Source organism: Stegostoma tigrinum, chromosome 8 (genome assembly GCF_030684315.1).
Source record: "Stegostoma tigrinum isolate sSteTig4 chromosome 8, sSteTig4.hap1, whole genome shotgun sequence".
Classification (NCBI taxonomy): Eukaryota; Metazoa; Chordata; class Chondrichthyes; order Orectolobiformes; family Stegostomatidae; genus Stegostoma; species Stegostoma tigrinum.
The window spans coordinates 11,258,805-11,284,947 of record NC_081361.1 but is presented as its reverse complement, the minus strand read 5'-3'; the positions used below and the strand labels follow the sequence as shown (position 1 = coordinate 11,284,947).

General features: G+C 40.5%; 1 protein-coding gene across 9 annotated transcripts in view; it reads left to right on the top strand.

Moving 5' to 3' along the window:
- The window catches only part of fam20b (FAM20B glycosaminoglycan xylosylkinase), a 210,825-nt gene that overhangs the window by 81,577 nt on the left and 103,105 nt on the right, over positions 1 to 26,143 (top strand). For all 9 annotated transcript variants that reach the window (XM_059647734.1, XM_048539020.2, XM_048539016.2 and 6 more), the window contains 2 exons: positions 390 to 892; positions 14,029 to 14,115. In XM_059647734.1, the coding sequence (XP_059503717.1) occupies positions 438 to 892; positions 14,029 to 14,115 (542 nt within the window). In that variant the 5' untranslated portion in view covers positions 390 to 437. The remainder of the gene's footprint in view (positions 1 to 389; positions 893 to 14,028; positions 14,116 to 26,143) is intronic.

The window sequence follows — 26,143 nt, the reverse complement described above, 5'->3', positions numbered from 1 at the left end:
GACAAGTGATAATTATTCCAGGAACTAGGAACCCTGGTTTTAATTGAGGCTGAGGTACATCTTCTAGTTTTGTTTCCTTGTCAATTAAGAACTCTACATTTTGCCAGTGGGAAAAGTTGATCCAATTTGCAAATAATTCTGGTGCTTGCCTTTGCTTTTTGAAATACAATTGTTATTTCCCATTTTCTTTGCTGGGCAGCATTGGATATGTGTTTTTGATTAGATGCAAATTGATCAGGCTGATTACAGTCTATAACACAGATTGGATTTGTCTATCAATTAATTTATTAACGTCCGATTCAAAACCAGCCACTCTACTACTTGTAAGTCAGGTGCTTTGAACCATTCTGAAAAATACTTCTATTGACTGTATCTTTCTTTTCTTTCAGGACAGCAACAATTGGCATGAAAGTGACAACAGAGTTCACCTGAAGCTAATGTTGGGCTGCCACATCAATTTTTTTGTATTGGGACAATTTGTGTTACCAGTAACAATCTTAAAATCTGAGGCCACAATGAAGCTGAAGCAGCGTGTTATTCTGTTAGCTATCCTCCTTGTTATTTTCATTTTTGCAAAAGTGTTTCTGATTGACAACTCAGACTCGTCTGCAGCTAACCGAGAAGATCAGCACTCCTTTCAGCATATGATGGATAAACTCAAGATTGAACTGAATCCAAATTTGGAGCATACGCTGCAGTCACCTTGGGAGATAGCAGCACAGTGGGTTGTTCCCAGGGAGGTGTATCCAGAGGATACTCCAGAGCTTGGAGCCATTCTACATGCCATGGCCACAAAAAAGATCATTAAGGCTGATGTAGGCTATAAAGGAACTCAGCTAAAGGCTCTACTTGTTCTTGAAGGTGGACAGAAAGTTGTGTTCAAGCCTAAAAGGTAATGTTAATATGAACAAAATGGACTGAACTTAAAATAATGCAGAATACACTGCTGCTCTGGGCAAAGTTTTCTGATAAAGCACACATTCCTATGTCTTGATACTCAAGTTAATGGTGGACTTGAACTTATGAATTAATGGCAAGAATAGAACTCTCTGCTCCTTCAGCCTTCTCTGCTATTGTTCAGTGTGATCATCAGTAATGTGATTACTCCACAGTTCTGCCGACCTTCAATAATGTGCAACCCACTTTATCAAGAACCTATTGCCTCCTGCTTTAAAAATTTTCAAAGAATCTGTGTCCACTGCTTTTCATGAGAGTTCTATAGGCTGGTGTTCCTTTGTGACTTTTAAAAAAAAAAATTCCCCTATCTCTGTCTTAAATGGGCTGTCCTTTAATTTTGAATAGTATATCAAGATTCTGTCCTTTCCAGAAATACCCTATCAAGATCCATTAGGAGTTCAGGTTTTAATCAAGTTGCCTTTTACTCTCCTAAACTCTAGCAGATATGTCTACTTTGTCTCACCATTCCTTATAAAGTAAGCTGTCCATTCCAGGTATGAAAAGCAAAATACTGCAGACATCGTTAACCTTCCTTTAATAATAGATTCTAACATTATCTGTTTGACTGATTTTAAGCTAGTTGGCTTGCTTTCTATTTCCTTTCCTTTTTGAGTAAAGGAGTTACATTTGCTCTTTTCAAATTTAATGCAATCTTCCCTGAGTGTCAGGGATATTGAAATCGACATATCAACCATCTTGCTGGCATCTTTGCTGATGCTTCTTCTCTGGTTTGGGCAGTGTTGGAAAAATTATTTCCATGCCTCAGAAAGATTATAGATTTTACTTGCCCCCTCAGCCATGGATGCAACAACAGTGCAGCAGCTTTCATGCAAAAGAGATGAAATTGTCTCATTGCTGAAAACATAAACATCTGTTAAAAGTATTCATTTGTAGATAACAAGTGCTAAGAGTAACATGAATTCAAATGAGGTTGTTTTAATTGCTCTGCGATACACTTAGTCTTTATTTGATTAAATTGGCCAAATAGCAATGATAGTGCACAACTTCATTTTCATCTGTGCTTTCCAAATTCTTTTTTGGGCCTGATTGTATAGTTGTATCTAAATAAAATAAACTTTAAATGACACTGCGCGCGCGCGCACACACACCAGAATATATGTGAACAGAAGTATGCACAATCAATCATCTGTCTACTACCTTTGCATTTAGTATGAAGAGCCGTATTAAATGGAGGCTTACCAAGTCTACCTAAATGGCCTTAAAGCTTTGAATCATCACCAAGATTAACCAAATCTCTCACTGTTTATTATCCATGTACAGATTGCATACCTAAAGTACAATGCTTCAAACTCGAATCTCAACAGAAGCAAAATACTTTTGTTTCCTGTCGAGTAACTAATTTTCTATCTGTGTTGCTAGTCCTTAAACTATATCCACAAACTTCAAAAAGAATTATGCTAGTCTTGCCAGCCCCTCCAAACAAGATTTAAACCAGTATAATTCAGGATGAAAATCAATTTTAACCTGCCAATGTGCAGTAAAATGAACATTTTAAAAAATGCAAATAATTCATATCACACAGCACCGAAACAGACATTTGGGTCCAGCCAGTCCACATTGGCCCTGTTAACTCGTCCCACTTGTCTGTGTTTGGCCCGTATCCCTTCATCCTTTCTTATTCATTTACTTATCCAGATGTACCTACATCCACCACTTCCTCTGGAATTTTATTCTCTGTATAAATCACTCTATGTATAAAAAAAAGTTGCCCCTCACGTTCTTTATGAAACTTTCTCTTCTCTTTCAAAACTAGCAGGCATATTTCTAACACCCCACCCTAGGGAAAAGACCCTTGCTACTCACCTTATTGTTCCTGCTCATGATTTCATAAACCTCTTTGAAGTCACCCCTCAACCTCCTACACTCCAGTGAAAAAAGTCCCAGCCTATCTAGCCTAGTTTTATAACTCCAACCCTCCACTCCCACAGCATCCTGGTAATTTCTTTCTGCAGCCTCTCGAATTCAATAATATCCTTCCTATAGGAGGGCAACCAGAACTACGCACTGTTTTCCAGAAGAGGCCTCACCAATGTTCTCTACGACCTCAATGTGACGTCCGAGCTCCTATACTCAAAAGATCTGAGTGATGAAGAGAAGCATGCTAAATGCCTTCTTAAATACCATGTCTACCTGTGATGCACATTTCAAAGAATTATAGTCCTGGAACCCTTGGGTCTGTCTGTTCCACAACACTACCCGGGGCCTACCATTAATTGTATAAGTTGTGCCCTTGTTTGTTTTTACCAAAATTTAATACCTCACATTTATCCAAATTAAACTGCATCTGCCACTTCTTGGTCCATTGACTCAATTGATCAAGATCTTTTTGTAATCTTAGGGGACCTTCTTTGGTGTCTACTATATCAGCAATTTTGGTGTCATCTGCAAACTTAATCTGCTGAATCTGTGTTCCATAGGGATTAGTATTCGGACCACAAGTGCTTACACTATATATTAATGACTTGGAGGAAGGAACTGAATGTATTGTAGCCACATTTGCAGCTGCCATAAAAATTGGTGGAAAGGCAGGTTGTGAGAAGTATACAGTTTACAGACAATATTGATAGGTTACGTAAGTGGGTGAAAAGTTGGCAAATGGAGTTCCTTTGTGGGGAAAATGTTCCTTGGGGCAGTGCCCCAAAAAGAAAATGTGAAGTTGTTTATTTTGGAAGGGAGAACAAAAGAACAGAATATTATTTAAATGGAGAAAGATTGCAGAAAGTCACAACAGAAAGGGACCTAGCAGTAATTGTGCATGAAATGTAGAAAGCTAAGATACAAGTTCAGAAGGTAATCAGCAAGGCTAATGGAATGTTGTTGGCCCTGAGTGCAAGGGATTTGGAGTATAAGAGTAGGGAAATCTTTCTGCAACTTTACAAGGTGGTGCTGAGACCACTTCAGGACTACTGTGAGCAATTTTGGTCCCCTTATTTCAGCAAATACATTACTGGTGGCAGCTCAGAGAAGGTTCACTAGAAGGGATTATCTTATGAACAAAAGGTAAACAGTTTGGGACTCTCCTCACGAGTTTAGCAGAATGAGAGGTGATCTCATTGAAACATTCTTAAATGGCTTGACAGGATAAATGCTGAAAGGGTTCTTCTCATGGGAGAGTCTAGCACTGGGCGGCATGATATCAGAATAGTGGGGCATCAATTTAAGACTGAGATGAGGGGATTGTAAGAATGTGTTGAAGAACAGAGCACACAAGATTAAGGTGAATGTAAGCGGTTTGGAGGACATCTGAGAAGAAATATTTTCACTAAAAGGATGGTAGAAAAGTAGAATGTGCTGCCTGAGGTGATGAGGTCACTCTCTCAACGTTTAAGAAACATATTGATGAGTACTTAAAATGCCAGGTCATAGTAGGCTATAGCCAAATGCAGATAAATCGGATTAATGTAGTTTGGTGTAGTTCATTAGTCAGCATAGACATAGTGGGCTGAAGTGACAGTTTCTATGCTGTATAACTCAATGATTTTTTTTCTGAGCGTCGAACATATTTGGCACCTTCTGCTACAGACAGCTGTTCGAGCAGAGTCCAAATGTATACTTAATGCTGGGCTAGATTTTTGATCAGTAGTGGAATCGAAGGTTACTGGGAAAGGGCAGTAATATGGATGTTAGGAGTGTTAGATTAGGCATGATCCTATTAAATGGTGGAACAGGTTCTAGGGTCTGAACAACCTACTCCTTCTTATTTCTTATGCTTCACAAAGAACACACTTTCTTTATTTCTTCCTTTTTTTTACCTTTATCTTTTGCTTTATTCTTCTGTATTTTAAGATGGTGCTGCAGAGTGGCAACACTATACAGCACTTTTCACTGTATTTTGTAACAATATACAAGTGACAATAAATAAATCAACATTCTATTAAGATGTATGACCCTGTTTACTGTATCTGAGACCACAATCTTAAATTCAAATTTAACAACTGCTGTTGTTTATTTCGGTATGACCCATTACAATTTTTCCATGTGTCATAGCTCCCTGAAGTTACACGACCTTAAACTAAAGGTTCCACATTTATTTGCAAATAATTAATTATCCCTGTGATTTAACTTTATCTTAGATCTCGGTTAGCGGTGTATACCTTTTGTGGATAAGTCTAAAATGGTTCCCTCTCCTTTTGCAGTCTTCCCTTCGACTGCGCACCCCACAAGCAACTGCCTTCGTTCCACCCTTCTTGCAGCCTGTTTCTTGCCCCCCTAATATCTTTTCTATCTCCGTCCTTACTCCAGTCTCAGCCCTTTTCTTGCATTTTTCTCAGAACATATGCTGTTTGCAGCCTTCTTCTCTCCCGATCTGCTTGCCTATCCCTTTTCTCTCCAACCCACATTGTCCACCTCCTCCCCAACACCCGTATCCTCCTCCTTTCACACTCGCACCTCTTTTACACATACTTTGCCCCTAAGCACTGCTTTTGCAGCATGCTCCTATCACCCATACACCTCTTGCACCCTACCATCCCTACAAAAAAGCCCACCATTTTGGCCATAAATGCCTCTTGGTGCCCCACTTTCCTGGCCCTTGTCGGTTCTTGATCATTGTTCTTGGCTTCCCAAATCTGACTTATGTGCACTGTTCATACATCTTGGTCTCGGACTCCTTTCAAATGTCACTTGCCTAGTGATTCCCTCAATGTTAGCACTGACTTTATCAGCTGCTAGCTGCTCTTCCAGTCACAGACTGTTTCTCTCCCAAGCATAGGAAAGAACCAGCTTGTGATTGGAGGTGTAGCTCATCACTGTTTACGTGTATTCCATTGAGGGGTGACTCTTCTTTGATTGCCTTCGTGACCAAATTTTCATGGGTTATTTGAAGACTTACGGTGTTAGATCTGCCTGGCACTTTCCCTTCAACCCCTGTGTTTTGAGAGCTGATTCTATGTATTCTGAAATGTCTGCCACTGTATCTCTTTTAATACATCCCTTAACCTAATTTGCTTTCAGGCCTTCATAAATTCCCTTATTAAAGTTTAACCTATTAGTCCTGGACCCACTCTTCTCTCCTTGTGACTGAATATAGATTTAAATGATATTATAGTTGCTGTGACTGAGGGATGCACTCTGAGATCATTAACTAACCCTGTCTTCCTGAACGATACCAGGTCTGGTGTAATCTGTTCTTTAGAATGTACTACACCTTGTAAAGGATACCGCACACATGCACGCACACCAGTATTTATTTAGTAAAACTGAGGAATATTGGAACTTCACAAAACCCCAAGAAGGTAAAGAATCAGCTGAGTAAAGCTGTATCAGAGATAATGGGAACTGCAGATGCTGGAGAATCCAAGATAACAAAGTGTGGAGCTGGATGAACACAGCAGGCCAAGCAGCATCTCAGGAGCACAAAAGCTGACGTTTCGGGCCTAGACCCTCCTTCAGAGAGGGGGATGGGCAGATGGTTCTGGAATAAATCGGGAGAGAGGGGGAGGCGGACTGAAGATGGAGAGAAAAGAAGATAGGTGGAGAGGAGAGTTTAGGTGGGGAGGTAGGAAGGGGATAGGTCAGTCCAGGGAAGACGGACAGGTCAAGGAGGTGGGATGAGGTTAGTAGGTAGGAAATGGAGGTGCGGCTTGAGATGGGAGGAAGGGATGGGTGAGAGGAAGAACAGGTTAGGGAGGCAGAGACAGGCTGGGCTGGTTTTGGGATGCAGTGAGGGGAGGGGATGAGCTGGGCTGGTTGTGTGATGCAGTGGGGGGAGGTGACAAACGGCTGGTTGTGGGATGCGGTGGGGGAAGGGGAGATTTTGAAGCTGGTGAATCTCCCCTTCCCCCACCGCCTCCCACAACCAGCCCAGTTTGTCCTCTCCCCCCACTGCATCCCAAAACCAGCCCAGCCTGTCTCTGTCTCCCTAACCTGTTCTTCCTCTCACCCATCCCTTGCTCCCATCTCAAGCCGCACCTCCATTTCCTACCTACTCACCTCATCCCACCTCCTTGACCTGTCCCCTACCTACCTCCCCACCTATACTCTCCTCTCCACCTATGTTCTTTTCTCTCCATCTTCGGTCCGCCTCCCCCTCTCTCCCTATTTATTCCAGAACCCTCTCCCCATCCCCCTCTCTGATGAAGGGTCTAGGCCTGAAACGTCAGCTTTTGTGCTCCCGAGATGCTGCTTGGCCTGCTATGTTCATCCAGCTCCACACTTTGTTAGGTGAGTAAAGTTGGCTGTCTGCAAAAGAGCTGAATTGTGCCAGTAAGTAGATGCTGGCATGCAGTCTCAAGAATCATTGGAACTCAGTCTTTGGAAGAGACTGAACAACTTGTGGCAGTCAGTGATGGAGTGGCTTGTGAGGAAATTCCAAAACTAAATCTCCAAAAATGAAAAATCCCTTGTAAGAGAGACATTTTAATTATTTGTTGCCCACGTTATCTGGATGAAATCTGAGTCTACAGGATGTTTGGCTTTGAAGATGTATTTACCTCGCATTAACGTCTGGATGTTACAGTACAAGTGTGTGTGTGTATATTAAATATATTTGAAATTGTTTTTTAGTTCAGTCCTTCTCCTGGAGCATTTTCTTTATGGTTTACTTTCTTTGTAAGTACCTGGGATTTTGAACTTGGTCTGCTTTGAACTAAGAAATGTTACTGGGCCCAATCCAGTCATTAATATAAATTTGGTTATTTTTGTCTGTTATCATAACAATTTGGACACAAAGATAACAAAAATGTGAAGTACTTCTCCCAATAGTTGATAATGCAAGGGATCAATTATAATTTCAAAACAAAACTTGATCCATCTTTACTATGCAATTTAATATTAATCATATAGAATCAAGGAAGATAAATGGAGTTCAGAAATGTATTGGTCATGAAACAACTGAATGGTGAAACACACTTGAGAGTTTGAATCGATGTTGTTATGATCACTTAGACTTCCAAAAAGAGATGAATTTCCTAGGGATCAATAGAAAGAAATACATGACAAGATTTTGCACTTTAGTTTTGTTCCTTCCAGTAAAAGTCTAAAGTTAACACCAACTAAACATTACACAACGGACAACTAATACAGTAAGCAAAATAAATTAATTTTCATTGAAGAATGCTGAATGACTTATTATGCTGTAGGTAACCTGTACATGAATTAAAAGTAAATATCCATCTATAAAATTCTTATAGTATATCATCAGTGGAGACTTTGGCCAAGGGCATACCTTTAAAGTATGTTCTCTTTCACAGACTTCGTGTCATTTTGTTTGATTTCAAACTAATTATTAAGTCAAACACAGTTGAGATTGTGGACACTGCAGAGAACATGATTTATAATCAGTTTAAAAACAAAAGAAACATACAGGTGTTAGTTGAAGGGCATTAGCTTCAGAAAGTTTCCTTTTATCTCAATATCATCCGCAGAGTGGTGTGAAAAGAGTTTCAAAGAAGTTTGTTTTTAAAACATTAAATCTTTCAAGGGCTAATATGAGATATGGAATAAGAAATTGGAGCATATTTCAATACTGACAGGTACTAACAGTTTAAAGAGTAACTTGAACTTCCAATTATTAGCTGAAACGCGTGTCAAGATTTCATGTTTTCGTCAAGGCAAAGCAATTATCAATTAAACCCATCAATTTTTTGCAGGCAACTTGTACTTCAAATTACCAAACAGAATTTGCTGCTCCTTTCTGCTTTTATCGGCAGCTGAAAATTTCCATTCTGTATCATTACTTGGTTTCCTAAGTAGAATGCCAATCTTCTGAAATGAATTCACCAAATATTTTACAGCTCCCAAAGGTTTACTTTTGTCCTGTTCCTTTCCCCATCCCCAGTACTAAGTTCCACTGAGAGTTTTCCCTGGGAACTTTTCCCCTCACTTTAGCTTGGGAATCTGCCCAACCTAGCTTTAATTCCTCACAAATTTGTTTTTTTTTTCTTCTTTTTCTAAATTTGGTTTTTAAACTGAGTGCAAGCTCCCACCTACCTTTTGTAAGGTGAACAGTAGTCAGTATTTTTATCTATATAAGGTTCAGACCTGGTTAGCATCGTTTTTTTGCTGTTCAACTTACATTTGGCTAGATTACACCAGACCAAGAAATGCAGCTTCCTTTTCTGTTACAATTCTGCATTTAAAGAGAAATCTGTAACACAACCTCACAAGGCCTTCCTTTTGCCGCCTCTTCATGGCAACCATAAATATGTTAGCCTAGTATCCAAATAAAGATATAAATCATCCCTCTCTGATAACTGTGCCCTTTCATCTTAGAAACAAAGACACAATTTCTTTGAATAATTCTGTACAACCCACTTCCAGAGCATGTTTTTGGGTGTGAAGAGACTGAGTCATGTCATATAAAAGCAAAATACTGCGAATCTGGAAAGAAACAGAATGCTGGAGAAACTCAGCCGGTCAGGCAGCATCTGTGGAGACAGAAATAGTGTTTTGAGGCTGAAGAATCATCAAACAAACTTGAAACGTTAACTCAGTTTCTCTCTCCACAAATGCTGCCTGATCTGTAGTGTTTTTATTCAGAGATAGTAAGAACTGCCGATGCCTGAAGAAGGGTCACGACCCGAAACGTCAGCTTTCCTGGTCCTCTGATGATGCCTGGCCTGCTGTGTTCCTCCAACTCCACACCGTGTTATCAGTGTTCTTATTGTAGGCTTAGAAACAGCTAACATTTTCCTCGGGTGTTAACATTCATTTCAGTGCACAATATTATTCTCCATTTGATCTAACTGTTAAACCACTCAGTTTTATTGTCAGACAGCCACTAGCTATGTTATGTTTCATTTAACCCATATTTAAAGATAGCATCATGGACTAGGATTCTATCAACTAAAAGATAGTCATAAAATGTAATATGTCGATAAGTGCCTCACTTACAACATCAAAAGAGGAACTATATGGTCTGTTGAGGCAGCTGTTTCATTCACAATGACCATGACTGATCTGGAGCTTCAACTCTACCTTCTCATTCACTCACCGTATTCCTTGAGACCCTGAGAAATCAAAAGTATGCCCACCTGACGTTTGAATATATTCCCACATCCCTAATTATTTTTGTACAGATCTAAGCAGCTGTTGGGATGCGTTGACTTCATGCTCTGAAAATCCCTTCTGAGCATCTCAGCCTCCTGCAATTTTAATTCTTCTTTTAAGATGCTTCTTCAAACTCACCTAGTTGATCAATCTTTAATCCCCCTTCCTAACCTCTTTCTTTGAAAATAATCATTTTGGCATCCGGTAAAGGTAAAATTACTATAGCCACACCAGACTCTAGGTCTGCTTTGTCATTGGAGAGAGATGATTGGTGGTGGTTTAATCTGAGGTCACCACCCCTCAGACAAGGAGAGGGGTTGAGAAGAAAGTCCTTCATGGTGACCTCAGCTTGTGTGGGAATTAAACCCAAAGTGCATCAGTCTGTATCACAAACCTGTCCAGTCAACTGAACTAACTGGCATATATCTCCATCGAAGATCTTGTAGTATTGTTCATGTTTAAAGGTCGTAAACAAATATAGTATTTTGTACTGGGCATGTCATTTTAGGAAGCTGTTTGTATTTTTCACATCCACCTGAAAAGGTGAGCACCAAAAACAGGACAGAAGAGACATTGATGTTTATAATCAATTTCACATTGTCAGCACCAAGAACACATTTCTCCCTAAGTGCAGCACTGAAATGCAAGTTTGTTTACTGAGGTTTTTTCAATTTGTTAATGAGATGTGGGATTCCTGGCTGAGCTAGCATTTATTGCCGATCCCTTGAGATGATGCTGGCGAGCTGTCTCCTTGAACCAGTGCATGTAGTGTAGGAGCACCCACAATGCTGTTGGGGAGGGACTTCCAGGATTTTGACCCAATTACGTTGAGGAAAAGTGACTTATACAAAGATGATGAGTGGAGGGGAACGTGCAGGAGGTGGTGATCCAACATGTCTGCTGAACTGTATTGGATGAATCAAAACTGAGTTCTTCAAAGAGTCCTATCATACTCAAGCTCTGTTTCTGTATCCATAGATGCTGCCAGACCTACTGAGATTTTCCACATTTTCTGTTTTTATTTCTGATTTCCTGCATCTGCAGAAAATTGCTTTTATTTAAATATTTGTAGTAATCCATTTAAATTTCGGATCAATGAAAACATCCAAACTTTGTAGTAGGTGAATTCAGTAATGGTACTGTCATTGAATGTGTTGGGGTGATGGTTAGATTCTGGTGTTGTTGATTTGTTCACTGAGCTGTGAGGTTGGTTTGCGGATGTTTCATCACCATTCGAGGTAACCTCATCAATACATTTCCAATGAAGTGTTGTTGGTCTGTCCTGCTTGTTATTTATGTGGTCAAGTTTGATGTGGTGTTTGGCCTTATTTCTGGTTCTTCTTCGCAGTGGTTGGTATATGGGGTCGATTTCTACATGTTTTGTTGACTGTTAGATTCTGTCTTGTTGGAGATTGTCATTGTCATTGCTTGGCACAAATGTTACTTGCCTCTTATCAACCAAAGCCTGGATAAGGTACAGGCCTTACTGGGCTTGAACGTGGCTCCTTCAGAATCTGATGAGTTCTGGCATTCTGGGTTCAAGTCCCACCTACTCCAGGGCAGTTTAATAATGTCTTGGTTCAGGTTGATTCAAAAATATTTACCCTGTGGAATTCCTGTAGAGATGTACTGGAGCTGAGATGCCTGAAATTCAAAAATCATAACAATCTTTCTTTGTGCCGGGCCTGACTCCAACCAGCGGAGAACTTTCCTGCAATACCCACGCACTCTGGGTTTGATAGGGCGCCTTGATAGTATGACCTCAGTAAAATGCTGCATATATGGCAAGGGCAGTCACTCGCCCCTCACTTCTAGGGTTCAGCTCTTCTGTCCATTTTGAACGAGATCAGGAGGAGTGGCCATGGTGGAACCCAAACTGAGTGTTACTGAATAGGCTACGTCTAAACGAGACCTCCTTGATAGCCTGATTGATGACTACTTCTGTCGCTTTATTGAAGATCGAGAATAGACTGATGGGGTGGTATCTGGCATTTGTTCTGCTTTTTGTGTACAGGACATCCTGGCAATTTTCTACATGGCTGGGTAGATACCAATGTTGTCGATGAACTGGAGTAGCTTGGCTTGGGGTGTGGCAAGGTACAAAATAGAAGTATTCACTATTAATGCTATAGTGTTGTCAAAGCCCATAGCCTGTGCAGTATCCAGTGCCATCAGCCATTTTATGATATCATGTGGAGGGAATCAAACTGGCTGAAGACAGACATCTGTGATACTCCAGACCTCTTGAGGAGGGTGAGATTAATCATCCACTTAACACTTCCAGCTGAAGTTTGAAGCTTTTTGTAACGATCATCTTCTGCAATAATATGAGGTTATGGAATGGGGTCCATGCCACAATTTTCTGACTTGGAGTTGGAAGTAGTATCATTGAAATAATATGACCAAAAACAGGTGCTCCTTCAAGATAAAAGTGAAGTACTGGAGAAACCCAGCAGGTTTGTAAGTTTCTTTAGGAGAGAAATAGAATTAACAAACATTTATTCTGTTCTTCTCTCCATTGACAATGTCTGACCTCCTGAGTTTCTCTAGCAGTTTCTACTCCTTGTAGATGTTTTTTTACTCCTTGTAGATGTTTTTTGAGTTGAGTGGTAAAATGGAGTTAGCTATTTCTGAGAGTTTATTTGTGCTTTAATGGATGAAATTGGTGCAGTATCACCATGTGCTGGATAAGTAGATTTTCTAACAGCTGTGTAATTAATAGCACGGTGTTATGGCACAGAGATAGCTGAACCAATCAGCCTTTCTGTCATTGTACCAAAACATTAAAAATCTCTCAAAATTGACCTCAATAGTTCCTAACCAGATTTCTTGAGTGACCAGTCCCAGACTTTATTTGTAACAATTCCAGGTGCCAGTTTATATCTTAAACACAGGATTTAGCAATTTATTAACAGTACAGCAGTTTTAGCAGTGTCACATTAGACAAAACAATCTAATTGGTCTATGCTGTAAAACCAAAAACCTTTGTTTTTAGCCCAGTCACATAAAAGACAGACAGATTCACAAAAGTCAAAGGATAAATCAACATTTAAAAAAAGACTGGCCAAGTTACATAAGTGGTTTTCATGATGAGTTTTTCCACAGGCACAGACAACAATTTCTTGGTTGATTGTCTGAAGATGTTGATGAGGGTCACTTTACAGTTCACTCTGATTAGGGTAGTATATTAAAAACTTGATTTTTTATTCTCAGAGATTCCAAGAGCTGTTGATGGGAGGTGAGGCAGGGAGCTTTAAAATCTTCATTCTGTAGCATCAACAGGCATTGTCAAATACCAGTTCAAACCCTTGACAGCTCCATGACAGATTGACCATCTTCTTAAGCATAACACGTATTTCAGATTTGCTGGAACCAATCCCCAGGTACTGACCTTGTTAAGTCAACTTCTGCTCTCTATTTGAACGTAATGCTATTCCTTAGTGATGAAGTGTCTACAGAACCTTTGGTTCCTGATCAAATCTGCAATTAACTTCCAGACCTGACCTCACAAATAAACAAAAGCTTGTTTGGTCTGTTCTCCTTTTAACACAAGCTGTTACCCAGAGTCGAAAAATTATCTTTAGCTCACAGTTCTCAGTCCACTCCAAAATTGATAAAATAATAAAATAAAATTAATGAAAAATAGGTGGGAGCTGTAACAATGGTCCCCCGTTGAAAGGTCTAGAAAAATATTTGGACAGGAAAGTCACAATTTAGCAACTGCTCCCCTGTAATTCACTCACTGAATCTTGGTGGATGCATCTGTCCTGATCCTTGCCACCGCAGCAACAAGGTGACCAAGTACTCAGTTCAGAACTGTCATTGTGTGATTCTTTGAATAACTGGCTAATATTGTATTTTAGAATACTAGTAATCAGTCCCCCTTGAGATGCATATATGGAAGCAAAGCATTTTCAGATTTTTGGGATAATTTGGGAAGAATAATTTTGAAAACTATATTTGTCGTTGCCGTTCCATATGATATACTTGGAAACAACAAAAAGCCGCTTTCCAGAATATTTAAGTTTAATTCTTGTTTAATTATTTCTCTTCCTTTTTTAGGTATAGCAGAAGTTATGTCGTGGAAGGTGAACCATATGCTGGTTATGACAGACACAATGCTGAAGTATCTGCTTTTCATCTGGACCGGTACTGTACATATGTATTTAGAAGGATGTTACAAGATTTGAAAATTGTTCTCAGATTCTGCTGAAATCCATTTTCAAATCAAAAAATTTTTAAGCTTCACTCTTTTTCTATCTGTGGAATACAAACTTCAGTCAGGCTAGTTAGCACTTCGTGCTTTCATAGTTTGAACTCTCAATTCGCTCATGCTGCAGTTATCTGATTTAAACCCTGGGGATGCAGTGGCATGATGGTAATGTCACTGAACTCACAATCCAGAGACACAGGCAAATGCTCTGTGCATATATTAGGATGGAATTTAAAATCATTTAATGAATCTAATAGTGAACATGCAGCCATGATCAATTGTTGTGAAACCCTATCAGATTCACTTATCATTTTAGGGGAGAATTTCGCATCCCTACCCAGTCTGGCCTCTACATGACTGCACATCTACAGCAACGCCAGGAACAACATGGGACATACCTAAAAATGAGGTGTACAGAATAGGAGTAATTGCATCTAAACAGTAGCAGCAGCATTCAGTAGACAGAACTAAATGATCCCGCAGTTGTTAAAGGTGTTACACAATTAAACGGGCAGGAGTTTGTACAATATCTCTATCCCTAACAATGGAAGAGTTCTATGCAAAAGATAAGGCTTAAGCATTTGCCACCATTTTCAGTCAAAGTGCTGAGTGAACTATCCATCCTTTCCTCTTGATGAGATCCACAGTATTACAGATACCGCTGTAGCTGCAGCTAATTTAATTCACACTACATGTTATTGAGGAAAGGCAAAAGGCACTGTGTACAGCAAAGGTTGTGGGGTCCAATAACATTTCATAGTGCTGAGAACTTGCGCTTAAGAACTAATGGCACTCCTAACTGACTTGTTCTAGCACAGAGAATGTGGGGGCATTATTTGAGCAACAAGCAAGCTAATCACAGAATCCCGTAGGCGCTGAAAAAGGCCATTTGGCCCATCAAGGCTTTGCTGACCCTCAAAGCATCCCACGCACTTCCCTACTCTATCCCTATAACACCACATCAACTAAGCTAGCTCACCGAGCCACACAATCCGGGACACTATGGGGGAAAAGCAACAAACTAGCTTGGCAAGCCACCAGTCACAACATCCACAACCCAAGCTACAAATCTACTCTAAGACCTTAGAAACCATGGGACAAATCTAGCTTGGCCAGTCTACGTAACCTGCACACCTTTGGACTGAGAGAGGAAACTAGAACACTTGGAGGAAACCTATGCTGATATGGGGAGAATGTGCAAACTCCACACAGACAGTTGCCCAAGGCCGGAAGTGAACCGATGAGGTGAACTAGCCTGACTGCTGTAAGGCAGCAGTGCTAAATGCTGAGTCACCATGCTGCCCATGGACTGGCCAAAGAAAACATGGGTATTTACCAATGTAGTGCAAGTTGAAGGGAAAGCACAGGAAATGTATTCACAGCTTCACTGTCAGAGGAAGTTTCTGGGGATTATGACACAATAAAGAGCCATACCAGGCGCATATAAGTTTGTTCCTAAAGCATAACAGGCAAAAGTTTCAAAGTTTAAGGATCTCATAAGAGTGACAGATTGTGCATAATAAATTGGGAAAATGTGCTAATGGGTAAAACAACTGAAGAACAGTGGAGGGTGTTTAAAGAAACATTTAACACAATACAAAACTAGTTTATACCCTGAGAAGGAAAAACTTCACAGATAAAGCACCCATTGTCAACTGAAGAGATAAGGGACAGGATAACACCAAAAGAAAGGGCTTGCAAAAATAGCACAGATCCTGCTGAATGGGAAGGATACAAACACCAGCAAAGGGCCACAAAACCACTTGTAAGAGCTACTAAATGGAATTACAAAAGAAACTGGGCAGGTGCATTAAAATTAATGAGAAATTTTATAGTTTCATAAAGGGAAAGTGGGTGGTCAGCAGCAATGTTGGTCCACTAAAGACTGAAGTATCTGAAAATACAAATTCACCCCATAGTGGGTGGGGTGGGTGGGTGGGTGTGTGTGTGTGAGTGAGCGAGAGGGAGGGAGGAGGAGAGAGGATGTGTGTGTGAAGGGGGAGAGAGAGTGTGTACATCTCAGTGATGTGAAGAGATAGCAAGAACTGCAGATGCTGGAGTCTGAGATAACAATGTGGAGCTGTAGGAACACGACAGGCCAGGCAGGATCCAGGTTGGGAGTCTTCTTTAGAAATTGGGGTGGTGGGGTGTGGAAGGGAGCTCCAAAATAAATAGAGAGGGGAAGGATGGGGCTGGGGAAGGTAGGTAGGATGGTGACAGGTGAGTACAGGTAGGCAGTGATGGGGATTAGTCAGTTGGTGGGAGCGGTGAATAGGTGGGGAAGAAAATGGACAGGTTGTATCAGGTCAAGGAGGTGAAGATGAGGATGAGGGTTGTACGTGGGATGAGGCTGGGGGTGGGGAGATTTAAAATTAGGCCAGAGAACTATATGGAAGTGGTCAAGCTGCAAGTTCGGTCTGTAATGTTATAAGCAAGCCTATAGGGAATAGGTGACCACCAGACAGTCTGTGCAAAACGATTAAGTAGTGCCGGACTTCCCAAAGGTCCTGTTCACAAGCTGGCTTTCTGTTTTGGATATTGATGAGGCCAATGGATCCTGAACGCATTAAGAGTTATGCAAATGGCACCATGAGTGGTCCAGATGAACAGGAGGGGGAGGAAAAATAGCGAAAGGGTAATACTGATTTTTAATAGGTAGTTTTAATTTTCCAAACATTGACTGGGACTACTACAGTGTTAAAGGTTTGGATGGTGAAAAATTTGTTAAGTGTTCAAGAAAATTTTCTTTCTCACTGTGAATATTCCTGCTAGAGTAGGAGCAAAACTTAATCTTCTCTTGGGTAATAAGACAGGGCAAGTGACTGTAGTGATGGTGGAGGAACACTTCGGGTCAGGTGATCATAATTCTATTTTTTAAGAAATAGTTATGGAAAAGGATAAGCTTTCCATAAGAAATTAAAGTTTTTAATTAAAGTAAGGCAAATTTTAATGGTATGAGACAAAAACTTTCATAAATTGTTTGCAACAGTTCACAAAGACAGTTTGCAAATAAAGGGATGCCTCATAAGTAGTACGCTTTCAAAAGTGTGATCACGGGCATCAGAAAGGGCCGTTGGCCCTTACTTCAAGTGGATTGGAGTATGAGATCGTACTGCAACTTTATAAGGTGTTATTGAGACCACATCTGAAGTACTGTCAGCAGTTTTGGTCCCCTTATCGAAGAAAAATTATTTCATTGGAAACTGCTCACAGAAGGTTCACTCAGATGATCCCTGGTATGGAGGGATTGTTTTATGAGCAAAGGTTAAACAGGTTGGGATTCTACTCATTGGAATTTAGAGGAATGGGTTGTGATCTCCTTGAATGAAGAAAGAAATGCTTCACTCATGGAATGAGGGTGTCTTTGGGTAGGCATTGTTTATTGCCTGTCCCTTACTGCCCAGAGGACAGTTCAGAGTCAGCCACACATTGCTATGGATCTGGAGTTATATGTAGGTCAGACCAGGTAGGCAGTTTCCTTCCCGAAAGGACGTTAGTGAACCAGATGGGTTTTTCTGTCAATCCACAATGGATTCACAGTTATCATTAGATTCTTAATTATAGGTACTTATTGAATTCAAGTTCCACCATCTGCCGTGGCAGGATTCAAACCTGGGTCCCCGGAATGTTACCTGGGTGTTTGGATTAACAGTAAATCTTTAGAACATAAATGAATCTGCTTCAAATTCTTAATTTTTATGAGTAAATATAACCCAAGTATTGGGATTTGGAATTTGGATAGAATAAGCGAAAAATGGTCAGTGAAGACCATTTGTGATTTTTAAAAATAATTTGAATGAAGGAGTGGAAGGGTGGATTAGTAAGTTCGCGGACAATACGAAGGTGGGTCGAGTTGTGGATAGTGCAGAGGGCTGTTCTAGGTTACAAAGGGACATTGATAGGATGCAGAGCTGGGCTGAGAAGTGGCAAATGGAGTTTAACCCTGAAAAGTGTGAGGTGATTCATTTTGGAAGGACAAACGTGAAAGCAGAATACAGGGTTAATGGAAAGATTATTGGCAGTGTGGAGGAGCAGAGGGACCTTGAGGTTCATGTCCACAGTTCCCTGAAAGCTGCCACCCTGGTGGATAGAGTTGTTAAGAAGATGTATGGTGTGTTAGCTTTCATTAATAGAGGGATTGAGTTCAAGAGCCGTGAAGTTATGCGCCAGCTGTACAAAAGCCTAGTTCGGTCACATCTAGAGTATTGTGTCCTGTTCTGGTCACCTCATTACAGGAAAGATATGGAAATGTTGGAAAAGGTGCAGAGGAAATTTACCAGGATGTTGCCTAGAATGGAGGGGCGGTCTTACGGGGAAAGGTTGAGAGAGCTGGGGCTTTTCTCTTTAGAACGATGAAGGATGAGAGGGACTTGATAGAGATGTACAAAATGATCAGAGGTATAGATAGAATAGATAGCCAAAGACTTTTTCCTAGGGTGGAGGTAGCTATCAGGAGGGGGCATTGTTTTAAAGTGAGTGGAGGTAGATATAGTAGAGATGTCAGAGGTAGATTCTTTACTCCGAGAGTGGTCGGGATGTGGAATGCATTGCCAGAGAGGGTAGTGGAGTCAGCCTTGTTAGGGGCATAATGGATGATAGTATAAGGTAGAGGTGGAGATTAGGTAGACCTTAGGATTAGGGTAAAAGTTCGGCACGACATTGTGGGCTGAAGGGCCTGTACTGTGCTGTTCTATGTTCTATTATGTTCCTCTTCGAGTAAAAGGTAAGGCTGGTAGGATTAGAGAACAATGGATGCAGAAAGAGATTGAGGTTCTATTCAAGAAGAAAAAGAATCATTTAACAACTATGTTCAAATGATTGATTTTGATTTGTTTTGTTGTCACTACTGAAATACAGTGAAAAGCTTTGTTTACGAGTGATACAGGCAGATCACAGGAAGCAAAGGATATACAGGTCAAAAGATTTAAGAGGCATACAGGTTACATTATTTGAGGCTACAGTCCCTTCAACAATCTGATCTTCAGGGGTCCTGCAGGAAGCTGGCAGGTCCGTCCTGTGTCTGTGAATCCAGTGTCGCCAGTACTTGGGTCTGAATGACTGTAGGATCTTCAAACCTGTAATTAGATTTAAACAAACATTATCAGTCATTTTTCCTGATTTAGAATTTTAGTTTAAAAGTATAGAACGATGATGAGAAATGTTGTCTGGTGTCAGCACCATCTTCCACCTTCTCTTGACCATTATAAAGATTGTAGGGGTATTCAAAGAGAGAGATCAGGAAGGCAAAGAGAGGATATGAGAGCGCCTTGGCAAGTAAGATTAAGAATAATCCAAAGAAATTCTACACATATTAAGAGCAAAAGAACAACTGGAGATGGAGTGTGGGGCTCCTTAAAGATAAAAGAGGCTGTTTTTTGATGAGCCTCAGGAGATGGAAGAGATATTAAGTGAATAGTTTGCATCACTTATTACTGTGGCGAAGAAATGGAGGCTAGAGAACTCAGGGAAATAAATATTGATCTTTTGAAAATAGTTCACATTACAGAACAGGAACCGCTGGAGGTCTTAGAAAATATAAATGTGAATAAATCTCCAGGACCTGATCTAGCATATCCTAGGACTTTGTGGAGGCTCAGGATGAAGTTGTGGGGTCCCTTGCAGATATATTTGCCACATCTATAACTACAGGTGAGATGCCAAATGACTGGAGAGTGGCTAATGTGCCTTTGTTTAAGAAGGGATGTAAGGAGAAGCCTGAGAACTACAGAGTCTGATTTGGGTGAGTAAGTTGTTGGAAGTGATTCTGAAAGATAGGATTTATATGCATTTGGGGAAGCAAGGAAATTATTAGGGACAGTCAGCGTGGTTTTACACAAGGGCAGTCGTGTTTTACAAACTTGATTGAGTTGTTTGAGGAAGTAATCAAGAAGAGATTGTAGACTTGCTCGCCGAGCTTGCTTGTTTTTGTTCAGGCATTTTGTCACCATGCTAAGTGCCATCATCAGTGAAGCCTCTAATGAAGTGATGTTATTCTATTCCACTTGGAATTTGTACTGTCCAGTCTGTTATGGTGAGTACTCATTTCCAGTTTTGATCTGTACAAGTTTGTATATGGGTCGAATTCTATATGTTTGTTGATTGAAGTATGGTGGAGAGCCATGTCACTAGGAATTCCTGTGTGTGTGTCTATGTTTGGCTTGGGCTACTATGGTTACTTTGTCCCAGTTAAACTGATGACCTTCGTTGTCAGAATGTACAGATATTTAAGAGAGTTCATCCGTGTTTTCAGCTCTCAGTATCTGGTGTAAGCCTCCCTTTTTCTCTTTATCCAATCCTACTTCTCACTTTATGTGCAAGGTTCTCAGGATTTGTTGGTTGCACCCTTTGTCTTTGTTGAAAAATGTTAGCTCTGTACTGTCCCTGTTTCTTAAGTGCACCCCCCTGATTTGACACAGATGTACTGAAAATGTTGACTCCTAGTCCACTGTGGCCAATACTAGATACCTGATCTTACTAAAATCGGCCTTCCTCAATTTGAACTTGGATTTCGGGCTCATCCTTGTCGTTTAGCATAACAGTCTTGAATCTAATTGAGTTATGATTGCTGCCTGCAAAATGCTTTCCTCTGATTTTCCAACCACTTGCCTGGCTTCATTACCTGAAATTAAGTCTAGGACCTTGTACGTACAGCTGAGAAAGCACTCTTGGCTGCAGTTTAAGAATTCTACTTCCTCTAAATCTCTTTCACACTATCACTACCCTACGTAATGTTGGGGACGTTGAAATTTCTTAGTATCACTACCCTATGACTTTTACATTTCACGACATATCTGCTCTTCTGTTTCTCTCAGACGGTTAGGGGGCCTACAAACAATTCCAGCAATGGATTGCTGCTTTTTGGTTTTTAAGTTCTACCCATATGCTGTCATTTGAGGAGCCTTCTGAGATATCATCCCTTCTTTGTACTGTAAGTGATCCCCTGGTGAATACTGTGATATCCCTCATTTTTTAATTCCTTCTCTGTTATGCCTGAAGACCTTATATCCTGAGATTTTGAGCTTCCAATCCTGCCCCCTGTCAACTATGTCTCAATGATCACAATGACATGACACCTCCATGTTTTAATTTGTGCCCTCAACTCATGTCTTGTTTGTCAGACTCCTTGCATTAAAATAATCAATGCTGTTGTTTCTCAGTTTCCAAAAATGATTTGCTTTTCAAATCAAAAGTCAATCAACACATCACTTTCCTGTGATGTCAGTGTTCGATTTGTTTTCCCAATCAGCTGTTCCTTGAAGCTGCATGCGTTAAATTACGACACCCTGCCCTCTGCTCAGTTGAAGCTGAAGAATATGGCCATACAAACTGTAAATCAGAAAAATCTTACAAACTATGAATCTTAAAAAAAACAATTCTTCCCTTCTGCACCAAGTTCCCGCAGTGTTCCAAACTTCCAAAAATACACACATCTGGGCTGTATTTCACCAGAAGGTGTTCTCTCCTAGCTGCTCCTGTGAAGGTTACTGATCAAGCGTGTGTTTTGAATGAGTTTAAGTCTTGCTTAAAGATTTGTTTGAGTTAAAATTTCCTTCAGCTGAGGATCCAGAAGACTGATTCAATTTTCACTTCCTACTATAAGATGCTCTCTTGACCTCTGGAAGCTAATCTCAGGGGCCTTAGTGGTATTATTGCTAGATAATTAACCCAGAGACCCAGGTAATTTTCAGGGGACCTGGGTTTGAATTCCACCATGTAAAATTGTGGAATTTGAATTCATTCAAAACATCTGGAATTAAGAGTCTAATGATAACCATGAGACCATTGTTGATTGTCTGTCTGAAAAATCCATCTGATTTGCTAATGTCCTTTAGGGAATGAAACTGCCATCCTTACCGAATCTGACCTCTCTGAGTTTAGATCTATAACTGTGGCTGACTTGAAAATGCCCTCTGGGCAGCTAGGGATAGGAAATAAATTCTGGCCTAGCACCCATATCCTGTGAATTATGTAGTAAAGAAAATACCATGCTCGTGGATGATGTGACTGAGGTAAAACTCTGAGATGATTAAAACAAGGCAAATGTATAAATTCTGTTGGGTGTTTTTAATGTAATAGCCTTCAGGCAAGTAGTGAAACCAACACTGGAGTTTTGCTGACTGTGTCTAAAGGGTTAGGGACAGAACCATCCAAAGGAAATCACACAAAAGCTAGAAAATAGGAAAAACATTAGAGGAAAACAGTATGATCAAGTGTGTTAAGTAATATTTGAGGACAAAAATTTGAACAAGGCATCTCTACAGCAATGAAGAAAAACTTGAAAATTACACATCTCTGCCCAAAATTTGCTGATCGAGACTCCAAGGGTTGACACTAATATTTGAGAAGAGCAGGTATGAAGGAGAATGATGGAATACCAAGATAACTTCAGGTGCAGTGTCACTGAATGCGCAGTCTTCCTCCAGACTCAAAAATGCTTTTTCTCTGCGTGACAAAGAACTCTGAAGTTGGGATTACAAATTAACAATATCACTTAAAGTTGCTAGACCACCTCAAATTTGAATAAAATTTTGCTTCCATATTTAAACACATTTTATCTTCAGATATTTTGAACGTGTTCATTACGGACAAAGGAGATGTGGCCAGGTGATTCTCTATTTGCCAATTTTCTACTGTTAGTTTCTCTCATTTCTCTCCTGAAAGTTCCTAATCCTGCAATGGTGTGTAACACAGAGGTGGTCATTTGGTCTATTGTCTGTGTCTGCACTTGTAGTGACTTTCCAAACCTGTCCTGTTTTGCTGATGTTTGATTGTGGCTCCCCAAAATTTCCCTTTTACAAATTATGTTGAAATCTCATTTGAACATTATGATTATCGCAAAATTGCAAATATCTCCTCTGTTATTTTTCTCTTTCTTTCTAGTCATTTACATGTTTTATCTCCCACTGTATTGCTTTGGTGTTCCTGTTATAGTTCCTAAATGTCTTGAGGATTCCTGCGTTTACTATCCTTGCACCAAAGAATTCCAGAAACCCATGGTGAAAAAAAAATCCTTTAAATACTCTCTAAACAATGTGTTCCTTAACTTAAAACTCTTCTGGTTATTGAGCCCTCTAATAAAAAGAAGTGTTTCTCTCTACCTACCCCGTTTATGCTCCTCAAAACACATCTCAATCAGATTCCGTGCCCCCTCAGCCCTCTCTACTTAAAGGAAAACAACCCCAGCTTATCTGGTCTCTCCTCATAGCTGAATAACTCTGCCCAGGCAACATCTTAGTGAATTTATCTAAATCAAACTCCATCTACCACTCCTCGGCCCATTTGCCAATCTGATCAATGTCCCATTTATTCTGAAGTAACTTTTGCTGTCCACTATACTGCCAATTTTGGTGTCATCTGCAAACTTACTAACCATGTCTCCTATATTCGCATCCAAATAATCAAAATAAATGATGGAAAGCAGTGGACCCAGCACTGATCCTTGTAGCACACTCCTTGTCACCAGCTTCTAGTCTGAAAAGTAACCCTCCACCATCACCCTCTTGTCTCCTACCTTTTGAGTTAACTTTGTAACCTAATGGTAGGTCCTGTCTGTATTCCATGTGATCTAACCTTGCTAACTAGTCTACCATGTGGAACCTTGTTGAGTGCCTTGCTGAAGTTCATATAGACAACGTCCCCTATTATGCCTTCATCAGCCTTCTTTCTCACTGCTCCAATTTAAGCATAACAGTCAAGGCTAACACTCCTGTGCAATACTGAGGAAGTATGATACTGTTGGAGGTAAATCATTAGATAAGAGGTTAAACCAAGGCCATTTCAGCCTCTTTCTTAGGTGTACATAAAAGATACTAAGATACAGTCTGAAAGAACTGGGTGGCAAGGTGGCCCAGTGGTTAGCACTGCTGCCTCACAGCGCCAGGAACCCAGGTTCGATTCTACCCTCGGGTGATTGTGTGAAGTTCACATCCTCCTCGTGTCTGCGTGGGTTTCCTCCAGGTGCCCTGGTTTCCTCCCACAGTCCAAAAATATGCAGGTTAGGTGGATTGGCCATGCTGAATTGCTCATAGTGTTCAGGGATGTGTAGATTAGGTGGGTTATAGGGAGATGGATCTGTGTTGGATGCTGCGAGGGTCTGTGTAGACTTGTTGTGTCAAAGGGCCTGTTTCCACACAGTAGCGATTTTATGATCTATGAACTCGAGGACGCTTTCCTCAGTCCTGACCAATGTTTATCCCTCAATCAATATTACAAAAAACATCTGTTCATTTTTGCATTGCTGAACGTGGAGGAAAGCTATGTGAAAATTGGCTTCTGCTTTTCCAGCATTAGAAGAGGGACTACTCTTTTAAAACTACTCTCATTTTTATTCACTCATAGGACATTGGGATCACTGGTTAGGCCAGCAATTATTGTCCATCCTTAGTTGCCCAAAGGGCAGTTAAGAGTCAACCACATTGCTTTGGGTCTGGAGTCATATGAAGGGCAGACCAGGTAAGGGTGGCAGGTTTCCTTTCCTAAAGCAAATTAGCAAACCAGGTGGGCTTTTTCAACAGTTGACAATGGTTTCATGGTTATCAGAACATGACCTAGGTCGCTGGATTAACAGTTCAGCAATACTAAGTCATTGTTTCTTTGGCTGTAAAAGACCAAGTTCTCCTACACTGTATTTCAGCAGTCCAGTGTTTGTATAATTAATTGAATGTTATTTTTAAAAATTTGACATGATAACAAGCAGAATAGATAAAGGAGAACCTGTAGGTATGATACATTTGGATTTCCAACAACAATTGGATAAACAAAGACAGACGTAAGAAGAACATAAGAACAACTATGGTGGTGAGGGTAGTTTATTAGCATGAATAGAAGATTGGCTAACTAAGTGCAAAGATTAAGATGAAGAGGGATTTTCAGGAAGGCAACCTGCAAATAATAGAGCACAGTATATGTTAACAACTTTGGTAACACAAGTGAGTATACTGTCACCAAGTTTGAGGATGACGTAAAAGTAGGTGAAAAACAGTACTGAGAATGGCAGAGTCTACAAAGAATGATTGAGATAAGTGGGCAGCAGCATGGTAGTTGAAATAGGGTATGAAAAAATGACGTTATGCACATTGGCAGGAAGAATAGAGGATAAATGTGAGGTGTTGCATTTTGGTAAGGCAGATCAGGGCAAGAGTTGTACAGGGTGCCGGGGATTATTGCAAACAAGGGTTCAAGTAAAAGCTCCTTCAAAGTGGCGTTGCAGGTAGACAAGTTGGTAGAATATAGAAATATAGAAAACAGAGGCAGGAATAGGCCATTCGGCCCTTTGAGCCTGCAAACCGTTCAATATGATCATACAATTTCAGTATCCCATTCCCACTTTCTCTCTATATCCCTGGATTTCCTTAGCCGCAAGGGCCAAATCCCAGCTCCTTCTTGGATATATCTATCGAACTGGCCCAACAGCTTTCTGTGGTGGAGAATTCCACAGGTTCACAACTCTAGGTGAAGACATTTTTCCTCATCACAGTCCTGAATGGTTTGCCGCATATTCTTAGACTGTGACCCCTAGTTCTGGACTTTCCCAAGACTGAGAACATTTTTCTCACATCTCGCCTGTCAAGTACCAGCAGGATTTTTAAATGAGATTCCCCCCTCCTCCTCCTAAATTCCAGTGACTACGTACCCAATTGATCTAGACTTTCTTCATTTGTCAGTCCTGCCATCCCAGGAAGCAGTCTGGTGCACCTTTGCTGGACACAACTGCACACAATACTTCAAGGTGTGGCTGCACCAAGACCTTGTATAATTCCAGCAAGACATCCCTAATCCTATAACTCAAATCCTCTGGCCATGGAGGTCAGCATGCCATTAGCTTTCCTTACCACCTGCTATACCTGCATGTCACCCTTCAGCGACTGTTCCACCATGACACCCAGGTCTCACTGAACCTTACCATTTTCTAAACTGCCACCATTCAGACAATCTGCTTTCCTGTTTTTGTGACCAAAGTGGATG